The following is a 22,058-nucleotide window of genomic DNA, read 5'->3' as shown; positions in this document are numbered from 1 at the left end:
ATCTCCGAAAAATTTCGGTAATTTAAACGAGTAAACCAATCCTCTTTTCGATGCGTGCCGTCTTAGAACGCAAGTTGGCAGCCGCGAAATTACCGTTATTTCCAGTATATAACCTATAACCAGCAGGAGAAAAAACGGTCTCCGAAATCGGAAAATTCGGCATATTTATTCAGGGACTTTGATAGCCCGCCGGTTATACCAATAAGGGACTTTATACTTCAAGGTAGTATAACTACTTTCCAAGGTCACGAGATAACGCGATTGTGGTAGATGGTGGGAAGTGAAAAAAAATTGAAGTTTCTCCCTCCCCCCCCCCCCGTATCTTTTCCCGTGTCTCGGAAAGAACGCGTCCCGTGAACAACATTTCCATGCGAATTTTTGCTTAATTAAGGGTATTTGACGTACTACAGTACATTAGCGGTACCTCCGCGAACCACAAACAAGAATTGGCGCAAATGCGCAGGGATTCTGCGCCTTGGCGCACCATGTAGCAAGAGAACCGTTTCCGTGCAGTTTGGCGCAGCTCTTGCACCCCTGCTATACCCCAGGGCGGCAAATTCTTAGAGCGACGAATTTTGGAGTATTGAAGGGGGAAAAATTAACTCACGTTTCGTAAACGTGTCATATGCGTCAATGACGCATGAATAGAAATGACTCATTTCTATCGTAAATAATATATAATTATTAAACCACATTGTTTATTTCTTGTGCTTTTTCCACACAGATTGCCGTTGAAGTAAAAAAATATATGATTGTCTAACCTTCCTATTTACAGTGTGCGGCCTTCCCAAATAGTATTGTCATAAGTAGAGGTGGAAGGGTGAGTAGGCGTGCACAGCGAAGCAAAGCAGCACTCATTTCAGAGTACTGAAGGTGTTGGGAAAAAGACAAGAGTTCAGCCGACATCCCATAGCTGCCAACTTTGAGGAATGGGAATTCGGAGGTTTTCGCGCGGATCCAAATTCCATATAAAAATAAATGTAAAAGGGATGTTTTAAAACATTTTAGAGATTTTTCATTAGTTTCTCTTTCATAAAATTAAGGCCCCTTTCACACGGAGCGGATGCGGGTCCGCATACCCTTTCAAACGAGCGCTGAAGATGCGGACGAATCGCCCGCATCTTTAGTTCGAAATTCGTGCATAAAAACTGTTTTTTCGCAATTTTTGTAATTATTTTTCTCCTTCACCCCTGATTCAGTGCCCATAGCCAGCCTAGAGGCATTGTTTGGTGGTTTTTATCATTGAGCCTAAAGATGCCTCCATTCCGATCCTCACAAGTAGTCGATGGGAGAAAATATCTTAAAATATTTTCAAAAAATTTTGAAAAAAAATCTGTCTTTTCGGAAAAATATGAAAGAAAATTCCAAAAACACATCCAATGTTCGAAAAATCCAATCCAAAACATTCGATGTTCCAAAAAAAAAATTCAGCAAATACCAAAGAATTTGCAAGTATAAAAAAAGGGGAGGGGTTGGGACTTTCAAAATGTCTGTGCTTAGAAATATTCACATCACAATTCTGTCTTAGGCCGGGATTACACTATAAAAGTTTTGTAAAAGCTCTTTGATAAAACGTGAAAAATTCAACCATTAAGATCACCGGTTGCATTTGCTTGAATGCAACCGATGCGCCTATTGGTTGAATTTTTCAACTTTTATAAAAGATCTTTTACAAAACCTTATAGTATAATCCCGGCCTCAAGTATGGATTACACTATAAAAATTTTATAATAATTCTTTTAAAAAAGCAACTAATATATTTATCGGTTGCTTTTTTCAAGTTTTATAAAATAACTTTCATAAACCTTTTAGAGTGAAATCCCATCCTTAGATTAGTCACTTCTGAAATATGAAATTTCATTTTTTTAAGTTTATAGACTAAATATTGAGTAAAATATACTTGTAGGTATTCGGGGGGAACCACCAAAACTATTCAAGCGCTAGGGTCTTCAAACGTCTTAATCCGGCCCTGAGTGAACACCGTACGTGGATAACGTTGTTTAATAAAAGTATTTTTTTTAAAGTTTAAAAAAATTAACAGATTAAAAACTTAAAAAAATAACAAATATTTAAAATAATATTTCAGATATTTATATTTTTAAAGAATTTTAAAAATTTAAAAAGAAAAAAAATATTATTTTTAAATTAAATTTGAAAGTTATTATGTAGTTAGTATGTAGTCAATTAAATATTCATAATGAACAGAACGGCTTATAATTTTGGTCCCGTCAGTGGCCGTTGTTGACAGGTTTTATTGTATGAAATTGTAAAGTATGGACAAAAGGCAGTTGAAGTTGCTATATCTCCATCTCAGAAGGAAACGGAGGGATAGACGTATGTAGGTACATTATATTAATGAGCAGGGACCATCATATGGTGTTTTTAAGGGTATTTATGGCAAATAATTAAAAAAATTCCGTGAAAAATCACCTTCAAAAAGTAGCCAAAGATGCGGACGAATTCGCTCCGCATCCGCATCGTCTGAATAGCTCCGAATAAACCTATTGTCAAAACTTCTATGTGCGGATGCGGAGCCCGCACTTAGGTTTTGACACATGCGGACGACGTCCGGACCCGCATGAACATTTCCTAGGTGCGGAGATTTTTCGGCTCGTCTGAAAGGCGCAGTATATTCCAATTGTTAAAACTTCTTCCGGACCCGCATCCGCTCCGTGTGAAAGGGCCCTAAAAGGGAAATTTTAGGGATGTTTTCCCGTTGCGAAAACCGTGCAACCCATCGCTAATCATAGTAGCTTAAAGTCCTTGGGTTAAATTACCTCTCAAAAATCAAATCTCGCAAACCAAAAAAATCTGCATAAAGCAGATACACGAGATCGTGCCAATTTTGGATTTCGAAAGGCCAGACTGACGCTTGCTGATTGGCGAATTTTGTGTTTTTCCCCTACGAAATGTGACAATTTACACAACGCTTATAAAGCAATGAATGAATGAACGCCAGAACTTTGCCTCTGGACTTATCCCGTTGCCGAGATCTCTTCCAGTCCAGCTTCGTGGCAGATACTGAGTAACCTAATAGTCTGAGCGCGCGTATTTAGTGTTGCATCTGATTTTTCAATGCCGCCTTCTATATTTCGAATTGTGAGCGAGCGAAGTGAGTGATTTAATATCCGCACCGTTGTTCTGATGAAGCAGCAGTTTTTTTTTCGGGTAAATTCTTGGGGAATAAATTTTTTTCTTAAGTGTAGGGATTTTTCACAATCACGGGTGAAATTCGGGAGATAAAAATTTTTTTTCGGGAGTCCGTAAGATAGAATAGAAAACCGGGAGACGTGGCAGCTATGACATCCGCTAAAGAAGGCGGGAGTTATCTTCTTCGGATAGCTATCTATAGAGGGTGTTGGTACAGCGGTCAGCACCCCGGCAGTATAAATATATAAGCACCCTAATTGTATATAGTATTACAAAACTACTTTCGGTTATAAACGCAGCATTGCTAAACAAAACGGAAAAAAGCTCCTCTTCATTTTACACTTTCCTGACGAAAACAAAGTAAGTACCAAGGTAAATATCAAATATAGCTACTCATTTCTGATAAGTTCATACGTTTTGTATTTTGTGAGAGTTGTCTTTAATGATAATTTATGAACAATCGAAACAATTTAATATTAGGTAATCTGGAATTCTCTGTAAGGGTGTGAACATAGTGCGTCCGTATTTCCGATTCTGGAAACCCGATGTTAATTTTCGTTTCAAAAAACAATTTCCAAGAGATTGGCCTATTGAATCACGATACTCAACCGTCAATTAACCGAGTAGCATTTTTAAAATTCGCAAGCATGTGACAAGCATTACTGAGCGTTTGGCAAGTATTTGAGAAATTAAAAATAAGCATTTAATATAAATTTTATATCAGAAATGTTATTTCTGCCGAAAACGGCCGATTCCGAGCCGCCTTATGTTACGTTCATAAACAAAATGTCATATATTGATTGATTTTTTCTTTTCCGATTCAGCGTCGAATACGTTTATGTGGTGTTAATTCCAAGAAATGCGGTACTGTACCGCAATAAAAAAATATATGCAATGAAATATAGAAACAAACGACCACAATAAAATATATATATTAGTTCCTTTCCTTAGCTCATTTCCTTTTTAGTTCTAATAAAAAAAATTACCACTCAATAAATCCCATATCAATTTAATATAATAAATTTGATTATTCAGACCTCTAGAATTTTGAATTTTTGTAAAATTGCCTGGAAACTGATGAACATTCCAAGTATTCCAAAAATCAGTGACCAAAAATGTGCCACGAAACTTCGTGGCACATTTTTGGTCACTGATTTTTAACGTAGCTCATTTTTGAATACCACGTAAATTTTTTTCTCAAAACTTGATTTCGGTATAACAGAAGAAAATCTATAAAATAACGTATTATTCTAACCTTTTAAATACTAAATTAACTTTTCAATTAATTTTTTCATAATCTATACCAGCGATTCTCAACCGGTGCTCCGTGTGCGCACTCCAGGGGCTCCGCGGCCGCTCGAGGAAAATAAAAAACAGTAAATTTGAAAAACAAATAATTATAAATATTTTTGAATCATAAAAATAAATCAGTATCTTTGACGAATAAATAAAAAATATGCCCACGGGGCTCCGCCATAGAAATTTTATATTAAAAACGGCTCCGCGAGTCAAAAAAGGTTGAGAACCGCTCTGATCTATACATTATTATATTTTTTATTATGTAACTTTCAATATAAAAGTAGCATAGTAAAAAGAACAAAAATGGAAGGAACAAAAGCAGTTTAATTAATAAGAAATTCCTTGTTCTTAAGTATTTACTGAAATATGTGAATTCGAAAATCGGGAGAAAAAGCGGCAAAAACTCACGGACAACGCTTCTTTCCCAACTTTTCTCCGATTTTTTAATTCAGATATATCTGCGAATATTGCACTTAGAAACGTAGAAATTTCTTCGTTGGCATCAGAAGAGACAGGGCAACCACTTTTTAATTCGGTGTTTGGGCACAGGTTGTCCATATATAGAAGGTTAATTTTTTTTTTTTAATTTTAATAACTATGCAATCTCTTGAAACATGAATGACGTAGCTGAAATTTCTGACTTCGCACATTAACATTCCGCCAAAATGACTAATAGCTTTCACCGTTTTCTTTCTATTCCCATTTTGAAAACCGTCAGGCGATTGTGGGACACTCTGTACATTTAAGTAATGCAAGCATTTAAATCATACGAGTGCACCGACCACTGGCGGGCCCCGTCTAGAATGTTAATCGGTAAACGAAACAATTTTGAAAAAGTATTTCATTATTTCAAAATACACTTTAGGACGCGCGGTTAAACATAGAATATGTAATATATAACATATATATTATGTAATGCATTACCGATTTTGTTGATAGACTATAACCAAGTATGCAGAAAGTATCTCAGCATTAGACAATGGTGCTGAGATACTTTCATATTCGAATGTATGCACCATACATTCGAATTAAATTTATCTGTGTTTTTCGTCGATGTGTAACGGCCGGAGGTTGAGCACCCCCTCCCGTTATATGGCAATCATTATGGATCGGAATAGGATACGAATACAGGACAGAAAAGTAAAATTTAGGCGCAACTATATACAGCACCACTTTTTTGTCTTTAGTTTGATTTATTAGTAATGACATGGGAGGAGGTGGAAGGGAGCGGTAAAAAAGTTAGACTGAAATGGGAGGGGGCGGCAAAATTTGTATAGCCCAAAGGCGGCAAAAACGTAAATACGGCCCTGCTCGTATAGAAGGATTCTTAAACACATTTTATGCATTTTTAAATTAGAATGAACGGTTGATGAGTTCAAGGCTGAATTAAGACTTACAGGACAACACCCTGTATACGGTATTCATTGATTTACGGGCTCCGTCGACACATCTACTGAGAACAGAGACGTACGTGGTGGGGGGCGCATACACAAGCGCCATGTCTCCCACAAGGGTGGAGCTGACAGGGCTCCAGACCAGATTTTCTCACTGTCCAAGTTGCTGCAAATTTTATGGACTTGCTCATGGAAATGACAATAGGATAACAATACCATGATCAGTATTTTTTAATTCCATTTCTTATTCTTCATTGGAAGAAAGACCATGTGACTAATTCTGCATTGCACTAAACTCTGCGTTTATACTTTGGACATTATCATATATGAATCTTACAAATTATTATATGATAAAAATGAGTGATTCAAATGTATTTACAGTATCATCCTAATGCATGAGCCTACCCAGGCACAGCCCAGAAGCAGTGATGAGATATCGTTAAGCTTTTTGATATAAAGTATGTAAACTGGTATACAATCATTTATAGCTATGTAGGGGAAGGCCCACTATGCTCTTAAAATGACAGTCCTATGTATGCATATTAGGGTAGTCTTAAATACCTTTGCCGATATACTAGCCTCTAGCTGCTGCAAAAATCAACTAATGCAAATGAAATTTGAGATATTTGTATTTCAAAGTATGCATTTACGAATGAGTAGAGGAATAAAAAACCTAGCTCTTGTGTGCGGTTACAGTTATAGCCAAGGGAGTAGCCAGAAATTTCGTTTGGGGGAACCAAAGTGATAGAACAATAGATTTGGCCACCTTTTCCCCCTTTTTTTCGGTCATTTTCTCTTTTTTTTTTGGGGGGGGGGGACCAGACCTCCAAGTCCTCCCGCTGCGCTCTTGGTTATAGCAGTAAAATTTAGAAAAATCCAAATAACAACTCTCACTTCATGCATTGCAAAGTTATGGGCTCAGCAAAAAACCCATAAATGGCATTGGAACTGTGTGGAAACTATCAATGCAAATCACATTACTGCCATCAAAAGACTCCTAACAAGGGGTTAGCACACAAACCCCCTGGTGAGATCTTATTTCTTTGTCTGCATCCTGTGCCAGAGTTTATGGTGCTACGGGTACCATTCCAATGCCACATTCACGGTTTTTCACTCTGCTGATCATTTAGCAATGCATAAAACTTAGCATTTCCACTGGAATTTTCCGAAATTTCATTGCTGTGGCCACAATTGAGAGCTAGGTTTTTGTTTCTCTAACTCATTCTTGAGCGCATAGTCTGAAACACTGATATCTTGAATTTCATTTGCATATTCTTTATTTTCTGCCGCTGCTAGAGACTTGTATATCAGCAAAGTTATTTTATGAACACCCTGTATGTCATTGCCAATGTGCCTACACTTCACAAAATGGCCGGTTCGCCAAGGCATTTCAGACATTGATCTGGCTTCGAACATGAGCTGCCAAATAAACATTCACTCACTAATAATTCAATAAATGTTGCTCATTTCATGCTTTTTGAGTTCATAAATTATCAACAAATTTAGAGAACAATCTCTTCTACTTTTTTTCTAGAAGCTCTTTCACTCGAGTCAAAATGCTCTCTACCATGTCTAGAGAAAGCATAGCTTTTTCAAAAATTACAGCTTTATAGTCCGGTGGTAAATCAGGTAAAGACTCTCCATCAACAGTGACTGAAGCAGCAGCACCATCTTCCAAGTTATTGACGTCGCCATCACCACCAGTTGCAGCAAGCTTGTAATGAGCACGGGTAAGTTCTATGCCTTGATGCAGTGGTTCCAGATACTCTTTCATTAAAATGTTAGCCACTTCCCAGAAACCAGTAACACTTTTTTGCCGCTCATCACAAAGAGAGAGAAATCTGATAAAGTTCAGGCAACTCAAAATCTGGTCATAATTTTCTAGAATGTCTGTCTTGGCTCCATCTTTCAAATGGACTGCTAATCTTATGAAAGCGAGCAGATTTTTACCACCAAATATTTTTTCCGGCAGATCATGTATGATTTCGGCATAGAGGAAATCTTTGTAAATATTCACAATAAGGCCTTGTACACCAGAATGCTGGAATGAAGTTAACATGTGCATCAAATGAACATAACGCTCATTACTTTTAAACTTTTTGATGTATTTCTTGAAAAGCGAAACAGCCAGGAAACGATGGTCTTTTACAGATGAATACACAGCTATATTGAAAAAATTCTTAGATAGCAGTATACATTGCTCGATCTTAGAGCTTTCACTAGGCAGTTCCTCATCGGGAAGATAGTCCAACAAAGTTTTACAAAGATGCAAACCCTTATAAATTACAAGGTTTTCATTCCTGCACAGCATATGTGACATAAAACTGAGATGTAATTCAAATAAATATGTATGGCTGTAAACATGGGGCCGAAACGATGGCACCATGTTTTCGAAAAAAATCAGGTAGCCCAGATTTGCAACTGCTAGAGGTGAAACATCTTTCTCTTCAGTATTAGGCTGGCAATTAATTTCGCATGATGCAGAATCATCAACCAAATTATATAGATCAAAGAAATTCTTACAGACGTCTTGAAGATAAGCAATTATTCTGGAACAAGAACTTTGGACAGAACTGAGCGCTTGACTGGGTCTCAAGTGAAGGTCGTGATACACCAATGGATATTCGAGAAGTAACAATAAATGCTTCCGCAAAATTAGTTGTTGACTGTATAAAGCAGAATGAGTCATCACAGCAGTTATGTTCTTCGATGAAACTTCTTGCACAAAAAACTTCAAAAAATCCAAATACGCTTCCAACACAACAGCAGTTCGTTGAACAACTGGATCCAAGTCCATAAACAGAAGCTCTCTGCCTTTGAGATCCTTGCAGTCTGGACAAGGAATAGACAACAAATGAGCATACAGAACACCAAGTACCCATTCTAATGTTTTTCCACGCTTTTCAGGCATGTTCGAAAACAATTTTTTCAGTAGATACAAAAGGAAAAGGAAATACTCATCTTCTTTGAAGGAATCTGCACTTTCGAATAAACCCAGAAGCACTTCTTTTGGATTTCCCTGATCGATGAGATAAATGAGTATATCACAGCAGTTTTGGTACTGGCCAGGATCTTTTAGAAACTCTGAGTTTTCTTTGATTATAGAGCAAAGTACAGATACCAAGTTCATGGCCTGATTCTGAACAACATTTTTATTCTTACTGCTTTTCAAAACATCTTGGATTTTTTCAAATTCTTTCCCATACATCAAGCACTGGATGGTTTCTTCTAAACTGCTGTATTCAGACATTTCTGAAAAAACAAAAATGGTATGATAAATGGTAATGATTATATATAAAAAGAAAAAAAAATTATTCTGAAATCATCTTTTTACATTATCTTCCTAGACTTGGAGACCCTCCTTCTATATTGTTAGATACGCTAACATAAATTTCAAAAAAATTTTGTTGTGCTCACATTGCTAATGAATCAGTACATGCTGGAACGTGTGTTCTGAGTTGGCCCGTAACAAAATTTTTGAGTTTTGGTCAGGGGAATGATCAAGCAGTTTTTGCTTGGAACCCTGTATGAAAGTGCACAGGTCAATAACATACCTAAAGCACCAAAGAATGTCTAGAGGTGTCACGAGTTCGATACCTGGTTTGTCGTTGTCAGAAACTTTCCTGATGCAGAGGTACCACAGATACTACCACAACATGACCACAGAAAAAGATAGCTATGGTAGGGAGTCTCATATCTGAGTATAAAGAAAGACAAAAATGTCAGATGCTGCTGTCTAAAGCCTTCGTAGCCCTCGTGTGCAGAAAATGACCGTGATATGACCAAAAATGATCAATGAAATGACCCTGTGTAGAAAAGTATATGACGTTGAAGCTGTTATTGAATGTTTCATTAAACTACTACTATTTAACCATACATGTAACTTGTACCTAATCCTCTGCAGAACTTCTAATGAATTGGTACATGCAGGAAAGTTTTGTGAGTATTTATATATCAGTCCCTGATGTATTTATGTTGACAGAGTTATGCTTGTTTTAGCATTATGCTGATGCTGCCATATTTTGAAGTGAGGATGATAATTCATGTTATTATGAAAATCTACCTAACTCTCTGTGAAGAGACTTCTTAAATGGGAAACCAGCTTGCATTTGCACCTCGATTTTGGATAACCACAGGAAACAAATCTCAGCTCACCATCACTGTGTCCCCAACAGGGTTTGAACCTAGATACTCACAATGTCCAGACTATCTGTTAAAATACAGCAAAATACATTGAAGCCTAATCCCATAGGCACCGAAAGAGTCAATTAATGGGAACTGTCTGCTAATGGGACGTTACACTGTCAGGGGTCCGTTTTCCGGACGCTTCACAAAATTCTGGATATGAAAATGAACCCTTCACAAAACATATATTAATGGAACCATGTAATTAACATTTCATTTCTTTTATGATAAATTTACTACATTATTACGCTTCTCACAAAATTACTAATATTTTACAAAATTAACGGCCATTTCACAAAAATAATGGAAATTTTCACAAAGACAGGACCCTAAAAAAAGTCTGGACAGACCCCAGACTGTAGCATGTAGTTTGGGCCACATAACACTCAAGCCCTGTACAGAGAGCCAATATTTATTTTTAAAATGAATAAATCCCATGTTAAGATTTACATCCTGGTTTTTTTGTTTTTTTTCAAGCGCAATCTCGAATCAAGATGGAAAACTAAAGCAGTTTTGAATTTCCTGTTTGACAATTTTTTAAATGAATTTCTTAATTATATTTAGATACATGAATTTTTTAACATTTCTCTTACACCGATTTTCCTCAAATAAGTAATTATAATAGAAAAAAAGTTGATAAATATTACAAAGCCTGGATCGACATTAACAACATTCAGTTACAAAGTATTGAAATCAGTAGCCTAGTCACAAATACTTAATATTAACAATCATTTATCGCCGTATTCGCCAATACAGTTTCAACTTAAATCTGCAAATGTAAACTAGTGGTCTTGAAGGTCCCGAATGAAATTAACAAACAATTCATACCACTGAGTCTCTCTGCCATTCCGAGGACAACTGAACTGAATAAGAGGTGAATTTGGTGGTTCCTGAGATTGTGGTCCCAATTACCACTCTTAAAAAGTGCCATGAAATGGCTGTGAAGGAGAGATTTGTTGTGTTAAGAAAAGTGTGTGTGTGAAGGAGAAAGAGGATAGAAGGGAAAAGGTTTAAGTCAAGTCCGGGGAAAAATATCGTCCAATAAATAGAGAAGAATATACAAGATTCATCAAAAGACTGGTTATTTGTGGAGATGAAGATTACAAGAAAGAAAATTCATTACTGCCCCCCACGGGGACTCGAACCCTGGTCTCTCGCTTGCTGGACGAATAACACATCTTCATCTCCACAAATAACCAGTCTTTCGATAAATCTTGTATTGACAAGTGGAGAGGACGTTTCTATATGCATATGACCATCTGGTTGGCCTTTGTCATTCTTGAGCTATTAGTTGATTGTTGACGCCGTCCATGTATACGGTGCCTTTCAACATATATATACGCTCCAAGGTTGAAATATTCTATCTGCTTCCATAGCTTAGATGGTAGAGCACTCGACACGCAAGCGAAAGACCGGGGTTCGAGTCCCCGTGGGGGCAGTGATGAATTTTCTTCCTTGTATCTCCACAAATAACCAGTCTTTCGATGAATCTTGTATTGACAAGTGGAGAGGACGTTTCTATATGCAGAGAAGAATATGTTCAAGTTCCTATTTGCCACCACAACCATACATAAGAAGATGAGCAGGTCCAGTCCATATAAGCAAGTTCAGTCATATCCAGCAAGTCTAAATCATATCCAGCAGAGCAACCAAATAACAGAAGTTCACGAATTTCACCAAAATAAGTGGAAAGATATGGGACAAAAAATTTGTCTTAAGATGTAATTTCAAGGCTATAAAAAAACCGTTTTTTCTAAGATGGTAGGGAGAAAACCTGTTCACCTTTTAGAATGCAAAAAGCCCTATTTGATCAAGCCCAATTTATATGCATATTAATTAAATGACAAAATACAATAGAATTTCAAAAATTTAATACAAAAGCACTGTGAAAATTATCAGTATGGCAACATGAGGAGATTTTACATATACTTATAAAACAATGTTTACACACATTTTCAACACAATGTACCATAATACAGATTTGCTTAGTTATTAGCAAATCAAAATATCAACAGTATATACATATTCACCATATTTGATACCAATTTTTTATATACATCATAGACTTCATAAGGAAAAAATATATTAAGGTCATCCTATATACAACACTGGCATCATACTTACTGATAATCACTAGTTTGTACATTTCTTCTTCTATTTACAACATCCCATTTCCTGGCCAAATTATTTTTAGGCCTGGGAAATTTTAGTAATTTTTGCTCCCTATAGGGTGCAATTTCCCTAATATGATTATAATGGGAGACTGTCATTTTATTATAGGCCTACTGTGCACGACAGTCTTTTAGTGTAGGATAATATATCAGTCAATTTTATATCTTTTCTAATATCTGCATTTCTAATAAAATAAGGAGCATGCAAAAGCTTCCTTAGAGTCTTATTCTGTTTGACTTGTAAAGCCATCATATTTAGTTTATTCTGAAAAGCCCAAGCCTGACAAGCATAAAGCAAGGTGGTCTTATAATAGTCTTAAATAAAATAACTTTATTTTTAGTAGTTAGACCACTATTTCTAAAACAAATCCTATTCAAGGAGTTTAACGTTCTATCAGATTTTAATATAGCTTGAGAAACATGTTTCTTAAAGTTCATTTTAATGTCCAAATGGACTCCAAGATATTTCACTACAGGAACAGAATTTACAATAGTATCATCTATAGAGATTGAAGCGTCTCTAGGAAATTTATTTCTATTAGTGAACCAAATAAGTTGACATTTATTTGGGTTCAACATCACACCATTCTTCAATGTCATATATTGTACTCTGTAAATTATTAAAAGCAATGTCAGCATGTTTGTGATAAGTAATTATCGCTGCGTTATCAGCAAAAAGAGCCAGATCACCTCTTTGAGTTGCTGGGAAGTCATTTATGTATAGCCTATATTGAAAAAAATTGGTCCAATTATTGATCCCTGAGGCAAGGATGCTGTGATAGATCTTCTAGCAGAGAGGGTAACCTTGGTTTTGAACGTGAAAAAATCTATCTCTGAGATAGCTATCAAGAGTGAGAATTATATATGTAGAGAAATTTAAATGTATAAGCTTGCAGATAAAGGTATCAAAGTTGATTTTATCAAAAGCAGCCTTAATATCCAGAAATGCAGCACACGCAATTTCCTTATGGATTTTAGCATCCTGAACCATTTCAACCAATCTTTACACTTGCAATATGGTACCATGATCTTTTCGAAATGGAAACTGTTCAGGTCTAATGATGATATTTTAGTCCGTAAAATCAGTAATTCTATTTACCACAATTCTCTCAGATAATTTGGCCGCATGGCTAAGTAAGGAGATAGGTCTGTAATTCTGGGGGAATAAGGCACGTTCTTGTAATAAAGGCCCTCCTAACATGGGGAAACTAAAATCGAGCTTGAGTTGACTTGAACGAGTCGAGTTACACGTTCTCCCTCACACGGCACTACTAAAAAATATTCAAAGCCAGAGAAACTGAGTAAAAAGAGCACAGTCTATAGAGAAACTGAGTAAAAACAGCAGTCTATAGCTTTCCTTCTTATCTTCCAATACTATTTTGTTAACCGGGATAGGAAAAATCGAAATTCATCCAAAATAAATAAAAATTGTAACAAAGAAATAAGTAAATCAATTTCTATTTTATATGGATGAAATTGCTACAGAATTTCAGCTCACAGGTAAATACACAATATCTTTATTTAAATTGATATCATTTTGAAATGGCAATAAAATGTCGTAAAATTATATAATTTTTTAGTAAAATTTCATTTGTTTTGAGTGATATTTCAATGGAAAAATATTCGCAATTAAAAGGGGTTTTCCTCTATAAATGTCCCTTTCAGTTCCTATATATGTTGGATTTATTATTATATTTTTATTGTTTGTCAGTTAAAATATTGTCACAGAATTTTGAGATGAAACAAAGAAAGAAGAAAGCTACGGTTCCCAGAGGCAAAAATAAACTGTAGGCAAAACTAGAGACAAACAACATGAATTGTTGTTTATGTTTCAGGGAATGATTTTCCCTGAATACTCCCACACACAGATGTGCGTGTACATGACCTAGATTACAGACATTCCAAGCAAGGGGGAAAACCAGGGACCATCCCTATGGAACACGTGCTTGTTTTAGGTACATGTGAAAGTAGACCGTATATTGAAAATTTCTGGAGGTGCTTGTCCAGGGTCGTCTTAAGAACATCATGGGCCCCCCACCCATGTATTTTTTTCTGAGGCCCTACTTGGTAAATTCATTTGGTTATTCCCGAAATTTTTTACCAGATCCAATCTTCCCCATCTTCTTTTGAAATCCCCCCCCCCCGGGGGAGGGGAGGGGGGAGGTGCTGGGTGGGCCCATGTTTTTTTCCACAGACCCGTCATCTGGAGGGATTAGGGGGCTATTCCCCCCCCCCCCCCAGCTTTTAAAAATACACTAGAAATGGTATATATATACACTATCTACCAATAAGTATTTGGACACCTGTGATAGAAAAGAAAAACTAACTTTATTCAAAATCAATAGTTGGTAGAGCCTCCACGAGAGGCAATTACAGCGTGAACCCTCCGGGGCATACTTTCCACAAGTCCTTGTGGAAAAGACGTCCCAGAGGTTCTCGATAGGGTTCAGGTCTGGGCAGGCCAGTCCATTCGATGAACCCCATTGGCACCATACCAAGCCTTGGTTAACCTCGCAGTATGACAGCTGGCATTGTCGTCCTGGAAGTAACAGGGGTCCACCCCGTAAAACTGCCACAACGTAGGAAGCGTATTGTCATCCAAAATAGTGCAGTAGGCATCAGCGTTGAGCTTACCCTGAATGGGGACCAAGGGTCCCAGTCCATACCAAGAGAAACACCCCCAGACCATAATTCCACCTCCGCCGAACTTGACTGTTGGCACAATGCATTCTGGCAGGAGACGTTCTCCAGGCAGACGCCAGACCCAGCCATCCGAACGGTAGAGGGTGAACCTTGATTCGTTGCTCCGAAGAACCCGTTTCCACTGATCTACGGTCCAATTTCGATGTGCTTTGCACCACATTAACCGAGCAACGCGGTTGGACTTTGTGAGCAAAGGCTTATGGGCAGCAGCACAGCCATGAAAACCAATCAGATGTGCTTCCTTACGGATGGTATTCATTGAAACAATACTCCCGGATGCCTGTTGAAACTCCTCGCGGATGAGGGCCATCGGTTGGGTGCGGTTCTTCCGAATTTCTCTGGACAGCACCTGTCGGTCTATATCTCCCAGTTTCGCTGGTCTGCCGACTCGGAGCAAATTCCGACAATCACAGCTCACCTTCCACCTCTTAATCACATAGGCCACTGTCGATTTTGGGTACTTCAGCTTGCTAGATATGTCCCTTAAGGATCGGTCATTTTTGTGATACCCGATAATTATACCTTTCTCGAAATCAGAGAGCTCCAAACTGCACGGCATCTTGCATGCGACTAATGCCGATGTTGTTTCCTACACGATATATACCGGCGGAGGGCGTGACGTATCTCAGGACTGCAGATATCGTCATTTGCATAGGTGTCCAAATACTTATTGGTAGATAGTGTATATATATATATATAGTGAGTATTATGTTCTTTGCCCCCCCCCCCCCCCCCCGCCGGAAAAAGTTGAAATGACAGTCCTGGTTTACCATTTCATTCAGTGACGTCAGGGCCAGGGGTGCTCAAGCACCCACAGTTATTTCTGGCGTGGATCCGAGCACCCCCAGAATTGATTCAGAAATTAAAATTTCCAATATAAAACTAAAGACGAGCACCCACAGTTTCGACGCCCTGATTTCATTATACTTTGAATGAATATGAATTCAAATAAAGAAATCGTGTGTTAACCCGTGAGCTGAAATTCTGTCGAAATTTTATTATATCCTTTCAACTGATAATTTATTATATATACTTTGGATTGCTTTTCAATTTGGGTCCTAACTCGCATGACGAAAATATATTGATGCTAAAACTTCCTCCTCATTACTATCTGCTATGTTAAGAGGCTGATTGGTATTTGGAGAGAATTGTTGTTCTAACTTCTAATGTATTACAAAAAAGCATCTGCTATGTCTTCGTCAGTAAAGACCAGCCCAGTAGAAGCATGTAATCTAGTAATTTTTGGAACCCTCGGTTTACAAATCTTGTAAACCTTCCAATGTGAACCATCACTTGGAGATACTTCAGATATAAAGTTCTTGAAATGTTCATTAGTATAGGTAGTAATTTCCTTTCTCAAATTGTTAATAAGTCTATTGAGAAGTGTTTTATCTTCCCTCTTTCTGTATTTCTGCCACCTCTTCCTGACTCTATTCTTTTCTCTAATTAGGGTTTTAATTTCAAAAGCTATATTGAGCTTATCAATTGGTTTAACACGCTTAGATGCAAGAGCATTTTTAATTATATTTGTGAAATGTTCCACTTTAGTTTCAATCAGTTCAGTTGTTGGATCAGGTAATTGAATAGTTTCAACCTTTGAAAGATTTTCTGTGTATTTAGGCCAGTTTGTTTTAATAGTATATGAACAAGTATGAGTCATGAGAAAGTCCAATTTAAAAATCACAGGATCATAATCTGAAGACAGAAAGGGAAGAGAATCAACAAATATATGGTAGGGAATTCTTTTAGAAATACCAAAATCTAAAATATCAGGATTATGTCTCGTTATAAATGGATAGTGAGTTGGTGCCCTCGGACATGTACATCAATGTTTTCATTAACGCTATAACGCCCAAATCGCCCGAAGTCGGCCGAGTAGGTTAATGTCCATATCCATAACCGCCTCAAGTCGGCCCAGCTAGGAGGTATGGGTATGTTTTGGTGGGCTTTTGTCACCAACGGGGAAGAAGATGAAAGCTCTTGTCAGAGGCGGGAACGGGAAAGACAACTGCAACGCCCTATCAATGGGATTTTAAAAGCTGATGTACTAGAATGTTCCTTGAGAATGGACTAAGGGTAGTCAATGCATTTTACAAAGAGATAATACTGTGAGGAAAGGCGTGTTTTCAGTAGATAAATTATCTCCCGAAAATCCATTGAAATGAAGGGGTGAACGTCAATGCAAAGGGTGGCATGAATAGAAACTCATGGAGAAAGGGTGGGGAGAGGGAAAGTGGCAGAAATTTGGACGAGTCCACTTCGAACACAAAAAACTTGGTATTTTCACGACCCTCCCAGGTTTTCTATCTGGGCGTTAAAGAGTTAATACAATAAGCAGCCAAGGTTCTACCAGCTGCATCCCACCCAAATTTAGGTTTGTCAACCGGAACCAAAAATGTTTCTTGTAATAACACAATATCAATAAAAATTTCACAAAGTGTATTTCTAAATTCAACCACACAGATCAGATTTTAAACCATTACAGTTCCAGCTAAGAAGTGTTAGCTGTCTATTAAAGTGAGGATTTTCTTGAGTAGTTTGAGAAGCTATTGTTGTGAATATGAAGTATATAGAAAATTTTTAATGGCATCAGTGATGCCTTTAGAGAGGATTTTTGTATGCTCAATCCTGGAATTTGTATTTTCAAAATCAGATGTACACATTTCTCAATGATAGTTGTCAACTGATCATCACTTGAGATAGTTGTCAACTGATCATCACCACATGATCAGATTTATTTCCATTTTGATTACTGACAAAGATTTGTTCAGGTACACACTCATCAGCTTGCTTTTCTGGTTGGACAGTATTTTTGCTACTGTCTGTAGATGAGTCTGAAACATGGAGAAGTCAAGTTCCCCAAAAGCATTTTCATTTTGTAAGTCCATTTCAGTAAGAATTGCTAGCCATTCCTCATCAGTCTTCTGTGGTAGTCAATCGTGTAAGGGATGAACTCCCTGTCTTATAGTATTTTTTACAAGACACTCAGTTACTACAGCTTCACACTGTTCATCAGTGTTTTCAGAATTTACTACATTTGGAGTATTGTCATTTTGCAGTACATTCTGTAGTACTGGGAAATGTTCATTATAGTCCTTTTCAGAACTTTTGTTCAAATATGGGGGGGGCACAATTGGTGTAAATTCTCTATTACGTGTACTTGTATTGGGCTTGGGGTGCTCCGGACAATTCTGGTACGTCCCAGTGTGTTCATTAGAGCCACAAAAAACATTTCAGTTTTTCAGGGTTACCCTCATGACCTTGGGCCATTATAACATTCAAAGTCCCTATTCAAGTTCCCCAAAAGCATTTTCATTTTGTAAGTCCATTTCATGTAAGGAAACACACACATGTTTAGAACTGAAGGCAATGCCTACATTGTAGGATACAACTGGTACCCCTGTACGCCTCAACTGCTACAGGAAGACCAGAAATCTCAGTCAAATTACATATGGTTTTTGTCTGTAACAGGAATATCCAGGAGAAATATTGGTAAGAATCCACGTTCTCTGTAGTTTCTGAGTTGGTTAACATTGACAATAGTGTAACCATTACTCTCAAAAGCTAGCTTAATGTTTTCCTTTGACATATTAGTGGGGAAACCCCTAACTACCACTTTGATGGTTTTATTGGCCTGCAATTGATATGTATGGAACTTAAACTTATTGTTTGTGAAAAAAAAAGTTAGTTTTCTGTGATCTCGCTCTGAGAAAACCTTGACAATAATTTTGTCCACACTAGTATTTATTTCGGGTTTAAACTTAGCAATGCAACACATCTGTGCATAAGTATTGTACAAGTCAATTGGATCCCCAAGAGCTAAGGGAGATAGGGCGAGTATCCCTCTTTTTACAAGACCGATCTACAGTGCTGAACCCTTCAGAATGATCGTCAGTGCCGTCTTAACGCATGGGCCCACTCGGGGGCGGCTTGGGGGCCTCAAGAGAAAAGGGGCCTCACAAAAATGAAATATGGTTGAAATTTCCAAGAATTCACCACATAAGGGCCAATATATCGCCACGTACCGCTTCAGAAAAATCATTTGGCCCGGGGTCCATGATGCTCTTAAGACGGCCCTGATGATCCTCATCATTACTTCCACTATCAGTGTCAGTGGAAATGTCCCCAACACCATGTTGTTCAGTTAAGACATTTTGGAGATTTTGAACAGTTTGTTTATAAGATGCTTTTTTAGATTCGCCCTTTTTTGAATGGGCATTTAAACCCTTATTTTTAGCATGTGGCAAATAATCTTGGTCATCATTTAAGTCATTTAGAACTGAGAACTTATTTGTACACTCTGGAATACTGGTTATACCTGAAGAAGTACCTTCAAGGGGGTCACCATAGAGGAATCATTTGTAGGTTGGTCATTAATCAAAGAAACAGCATACGGAACCAAAGGTACTATAGTAGGAGAGTCTATTAATTCATCCTCACTAGATGAAATTGGGTGTACCTTTTTACTTTCTTAGAAGTAACACAATCAGAATTTTGAGCAATATCATTTTTAACACTTTTCCTGTGTTTCTTGCTACTTCTCAACCTATTACGGATAGGTGAGTTAGAGAATTGTAACTGAGAGGTGGTTTTCCCACCTAACCTGAAAGCCATCTGAGTGGCATGAGTACAAGGATTACCTGAAACAGTTTCAACCAATTTAACAATTTTTTGAAAAATAGATTCAATTAAATCTTCAGATTTATCATCTAAATAAATCAGATAGTCATCAATAAGCTCCTTCACGAGCAAGGCTAAATTGCAATTATCATCTATTGCTAGGGTATCAGAGGCTTCGAGCAAATGCTTGGAGAGATATGACATATCCTAGCTGAAACACTGTTTCAAACAAGCGATAATATTTTCAATGGGAATACATTCACACATAAATCATGTAAGTCATCTTCAATAACTTGATTCCTAACAGGGCATCTCATTGCCATGACTGATAATATAACACAGCACTTACCAATAACCGGAACCACCAAGAAATCAAGAAAAACACTATACGGCGACCGAACAAACAAGCAGCATAGAATACACAAAAACGACCAACAATATGGCAACCGAAGCGCGAAATTGCGAGCAGTTCCTGGATTCGGCGACCGTTAACATCCGCAGGTGCACGTAGTATACTATTTTGTAGCTCGGAGACGAACTTTCTACCAACGCGACCGTTGAAAATGCAATATAAGCAGCCACCACACCAAAAAGCTTTACTTAAGCTAATTACTTAATTCATTACGCATATTTAAGAATTTAAAGTAACGCAGAGACAATGTATAAAAAATCTCGAAGCTCACTATAATCGCAGGTTAAAGGATTAGGATCAACACAGATTGGTTAAAATCCTCAATTTAACCGATCCGTTTCGATCTTCAACCCTTTCACCTGCGATTGCAGTTTAAACTGTGTTGGTGAATACGGCCGTAATAATCAGAGTCATTCTTAAAACTGAATCTCAATTACTTTGCAAGTGGTTTTGCAATTAATTACGCAAGTGATTGGTGAAATAATGTCAAATATTTTACACGAGATGAGACTGACAACACAAAGACATTGTCATTTTTGGGTATTTATTTTGAGAGAACTTGATGGAGCGGTTTTCATGTAAACAGTGGGGACTTCAAGACAACTTTGACCTCAATAAAAGCTATGCGAAAGAAAAACTATAATATATTTTAAAAAGATATAAAATTCTCTTTTCAGGTGACAATTTTTGGTTTTGCTTGAAACTTGATTATTGCTGATTATTATCTGATTAATTGCTTAGAAAACCTCAACATACAAAGAAATCACACTGGTCTGTATGTGACAATGGTAAAAACTAAGCTGACCATATTTCTTCGAAAGAAATACGGGGAAATCGGGATTCCAAATACGGAACATTGCCAATTATTGCCAAAATGAAATAAAGTTGCCAAATATTGAAGAAATTATGTAAAAAATCAAAATGGCGGGAAATAAAGCATTAATGAAATTTGCAGTTGATTTAAATGAATTCCACGAAATAAAACGTTTAACAAGACAAATGTGAGAAATTAATATTGTTATTTATAATTGTAATTATCATAATATAATTCAGGAGTGGGAAAATAATTTCATTCTTTGACTTCAATAAAGAATAAAATTCAAGTTCTTCGTGTTAAAAACGGGAAAAACCGGGATGCTTTCGCTAAGAAGTCGGGACTGTCCCGGGAAATACGGGATGTATGGTCACACCAGTCAAAACTAGCAGAAAAAATTATGTTTTGAGCTTGCCTTTGAAACATTTCCCATCCTAGGGGTATGTATGCTCATCGAGCTTATATTACTGGAGGGAGCATCCAGCCGCCGCGACGGCACACATATCAAATGAAAGGAAATCACGTGACTCGGTGAAAACAAAGTTCGTGCCTGGCAATTTGCCCATAGAAATGTGCAGTTCGTTCTCTAAATATTGGGTTTTAAAGATTAAAAAAAATATAACTCATCTAAGATGGAAAAGATTAAATTATATACAGTATATATATATATATATTTCTTTCCTTAATACTGGAATCATTCCTTTCATTAATTCTGGAATTTTCCTTCATTAATTCTTGAATTTTCCTTCATCAATTCTGGATTTGTTTCTTTTATTAATGCTGGAATTATTTCTTTCACTGATTCTGAAATTATATCCCATTAATTTTGGAATTATCTCTTTCATTAATTTTGGAATTATCTCTTACATTAATTTTTGAATTATCTTTTTCTTTAATGGAGAAATTATTTCTTTCATTAATTTTGAAATTATTTCTTTCATTAATTTTGGAATTATCTCTTTCATTAATTTTGGAATTATCCATTTTTTCTTAACTCTGGAATTCTCTCTTTAATTAATTCTATAATTTTTCTTTCCTTAATTTTGGAATTATCTCTTTCCTTAATTCTGGAATTATCACTTTTTTATCAATGCAAAAAATTATCTTTTACATTAATTCTAGAATATTTTCTTTCATTAATTCTGGAATTATCTCTTTCATTAATGAGGCTTTTTGGATCACGTGATATTTTCCTTTGTTTTAGGGACATACAAGGTAACCAATATGGCGACTTCCTATGTGATTCATGAAAGAAACAAATCTAAATTAAAGAAACATAGAAATGAATCGTTTTTTCTTCTTTTTAATGG

At 36.8% G+C, this 22,058-nt stretch overlaps 1 protein-coding gene across 2 annotated transcripts; it reads right to left on the bottom strand.

Annotated features, from left to right (window-relative positions):
• Positions 1–6,056: 6,056 nt before the first annotated feature.
• On the bottom strand, positions 6,057–20,542 carry LOC149064521 (glomulin). Of its 2 annotated transcripts, none has more exons than XM_089255024.1 (2): positions 20,372–20,542; positions 6,057–9,095 (listed from the first exon to the last, which is right to left on the bottom strand). In XM_089255024.1, the coding sequence occupies exon 2, from the start codon at positions 9,091–9,093 to the stop codon at positions 7,363–7,365; it is 1,731 nt and encodes a 576-aa protein (XP_089111150.1). In that variant the 5' UTR covers positions 9,094–9,095; positions 20,372–20,542; the 3' UTR covers positions 6,057–7,362. The 2 variants fall into 2 exon arrangements, with proteins under 2 accessions (XP_089111150.1, XP_089111151.1); XM_089255025.1 differs by lacking the exon at positions 20,372–20,542 and adding an exon at positions 19,872–20,090.
• Between the last annotated feature and the right edge of the window lie 1,516 nt (positions 20,543–22,058).

This window comes from Pholcus phalangioides, unplaced genomic scaffold (assembly GCF_987345545.1).
Source record: "Pholcus phalangioides strain wild (caught in Gottingen) unplaced genomic scaffold, Ppha-v1.0 ptg000042l_1, whole genome shotgun sequence".
Taxonomy (NCBI): domain Eukaryota; kingdom Metazoa; phylum Arthropoda; class Arachnida; order Araneae; family Pholcidae; genus Pholcus; species Pholcus phalangioides.
This window is presented reverse-complemented; position numbering and strand designations above follow the sequence as displayed.

Bases quoted from the DNA above. Each gene is read 5' to 3' on its own strand.
- LOC149064521 (XM_089255024.1), bottom strand. From the start codon at position 9,093: ATGTCTGAATACAGCAGTTTAGAAGAAACCATCCAGTGCTTGATGTAT.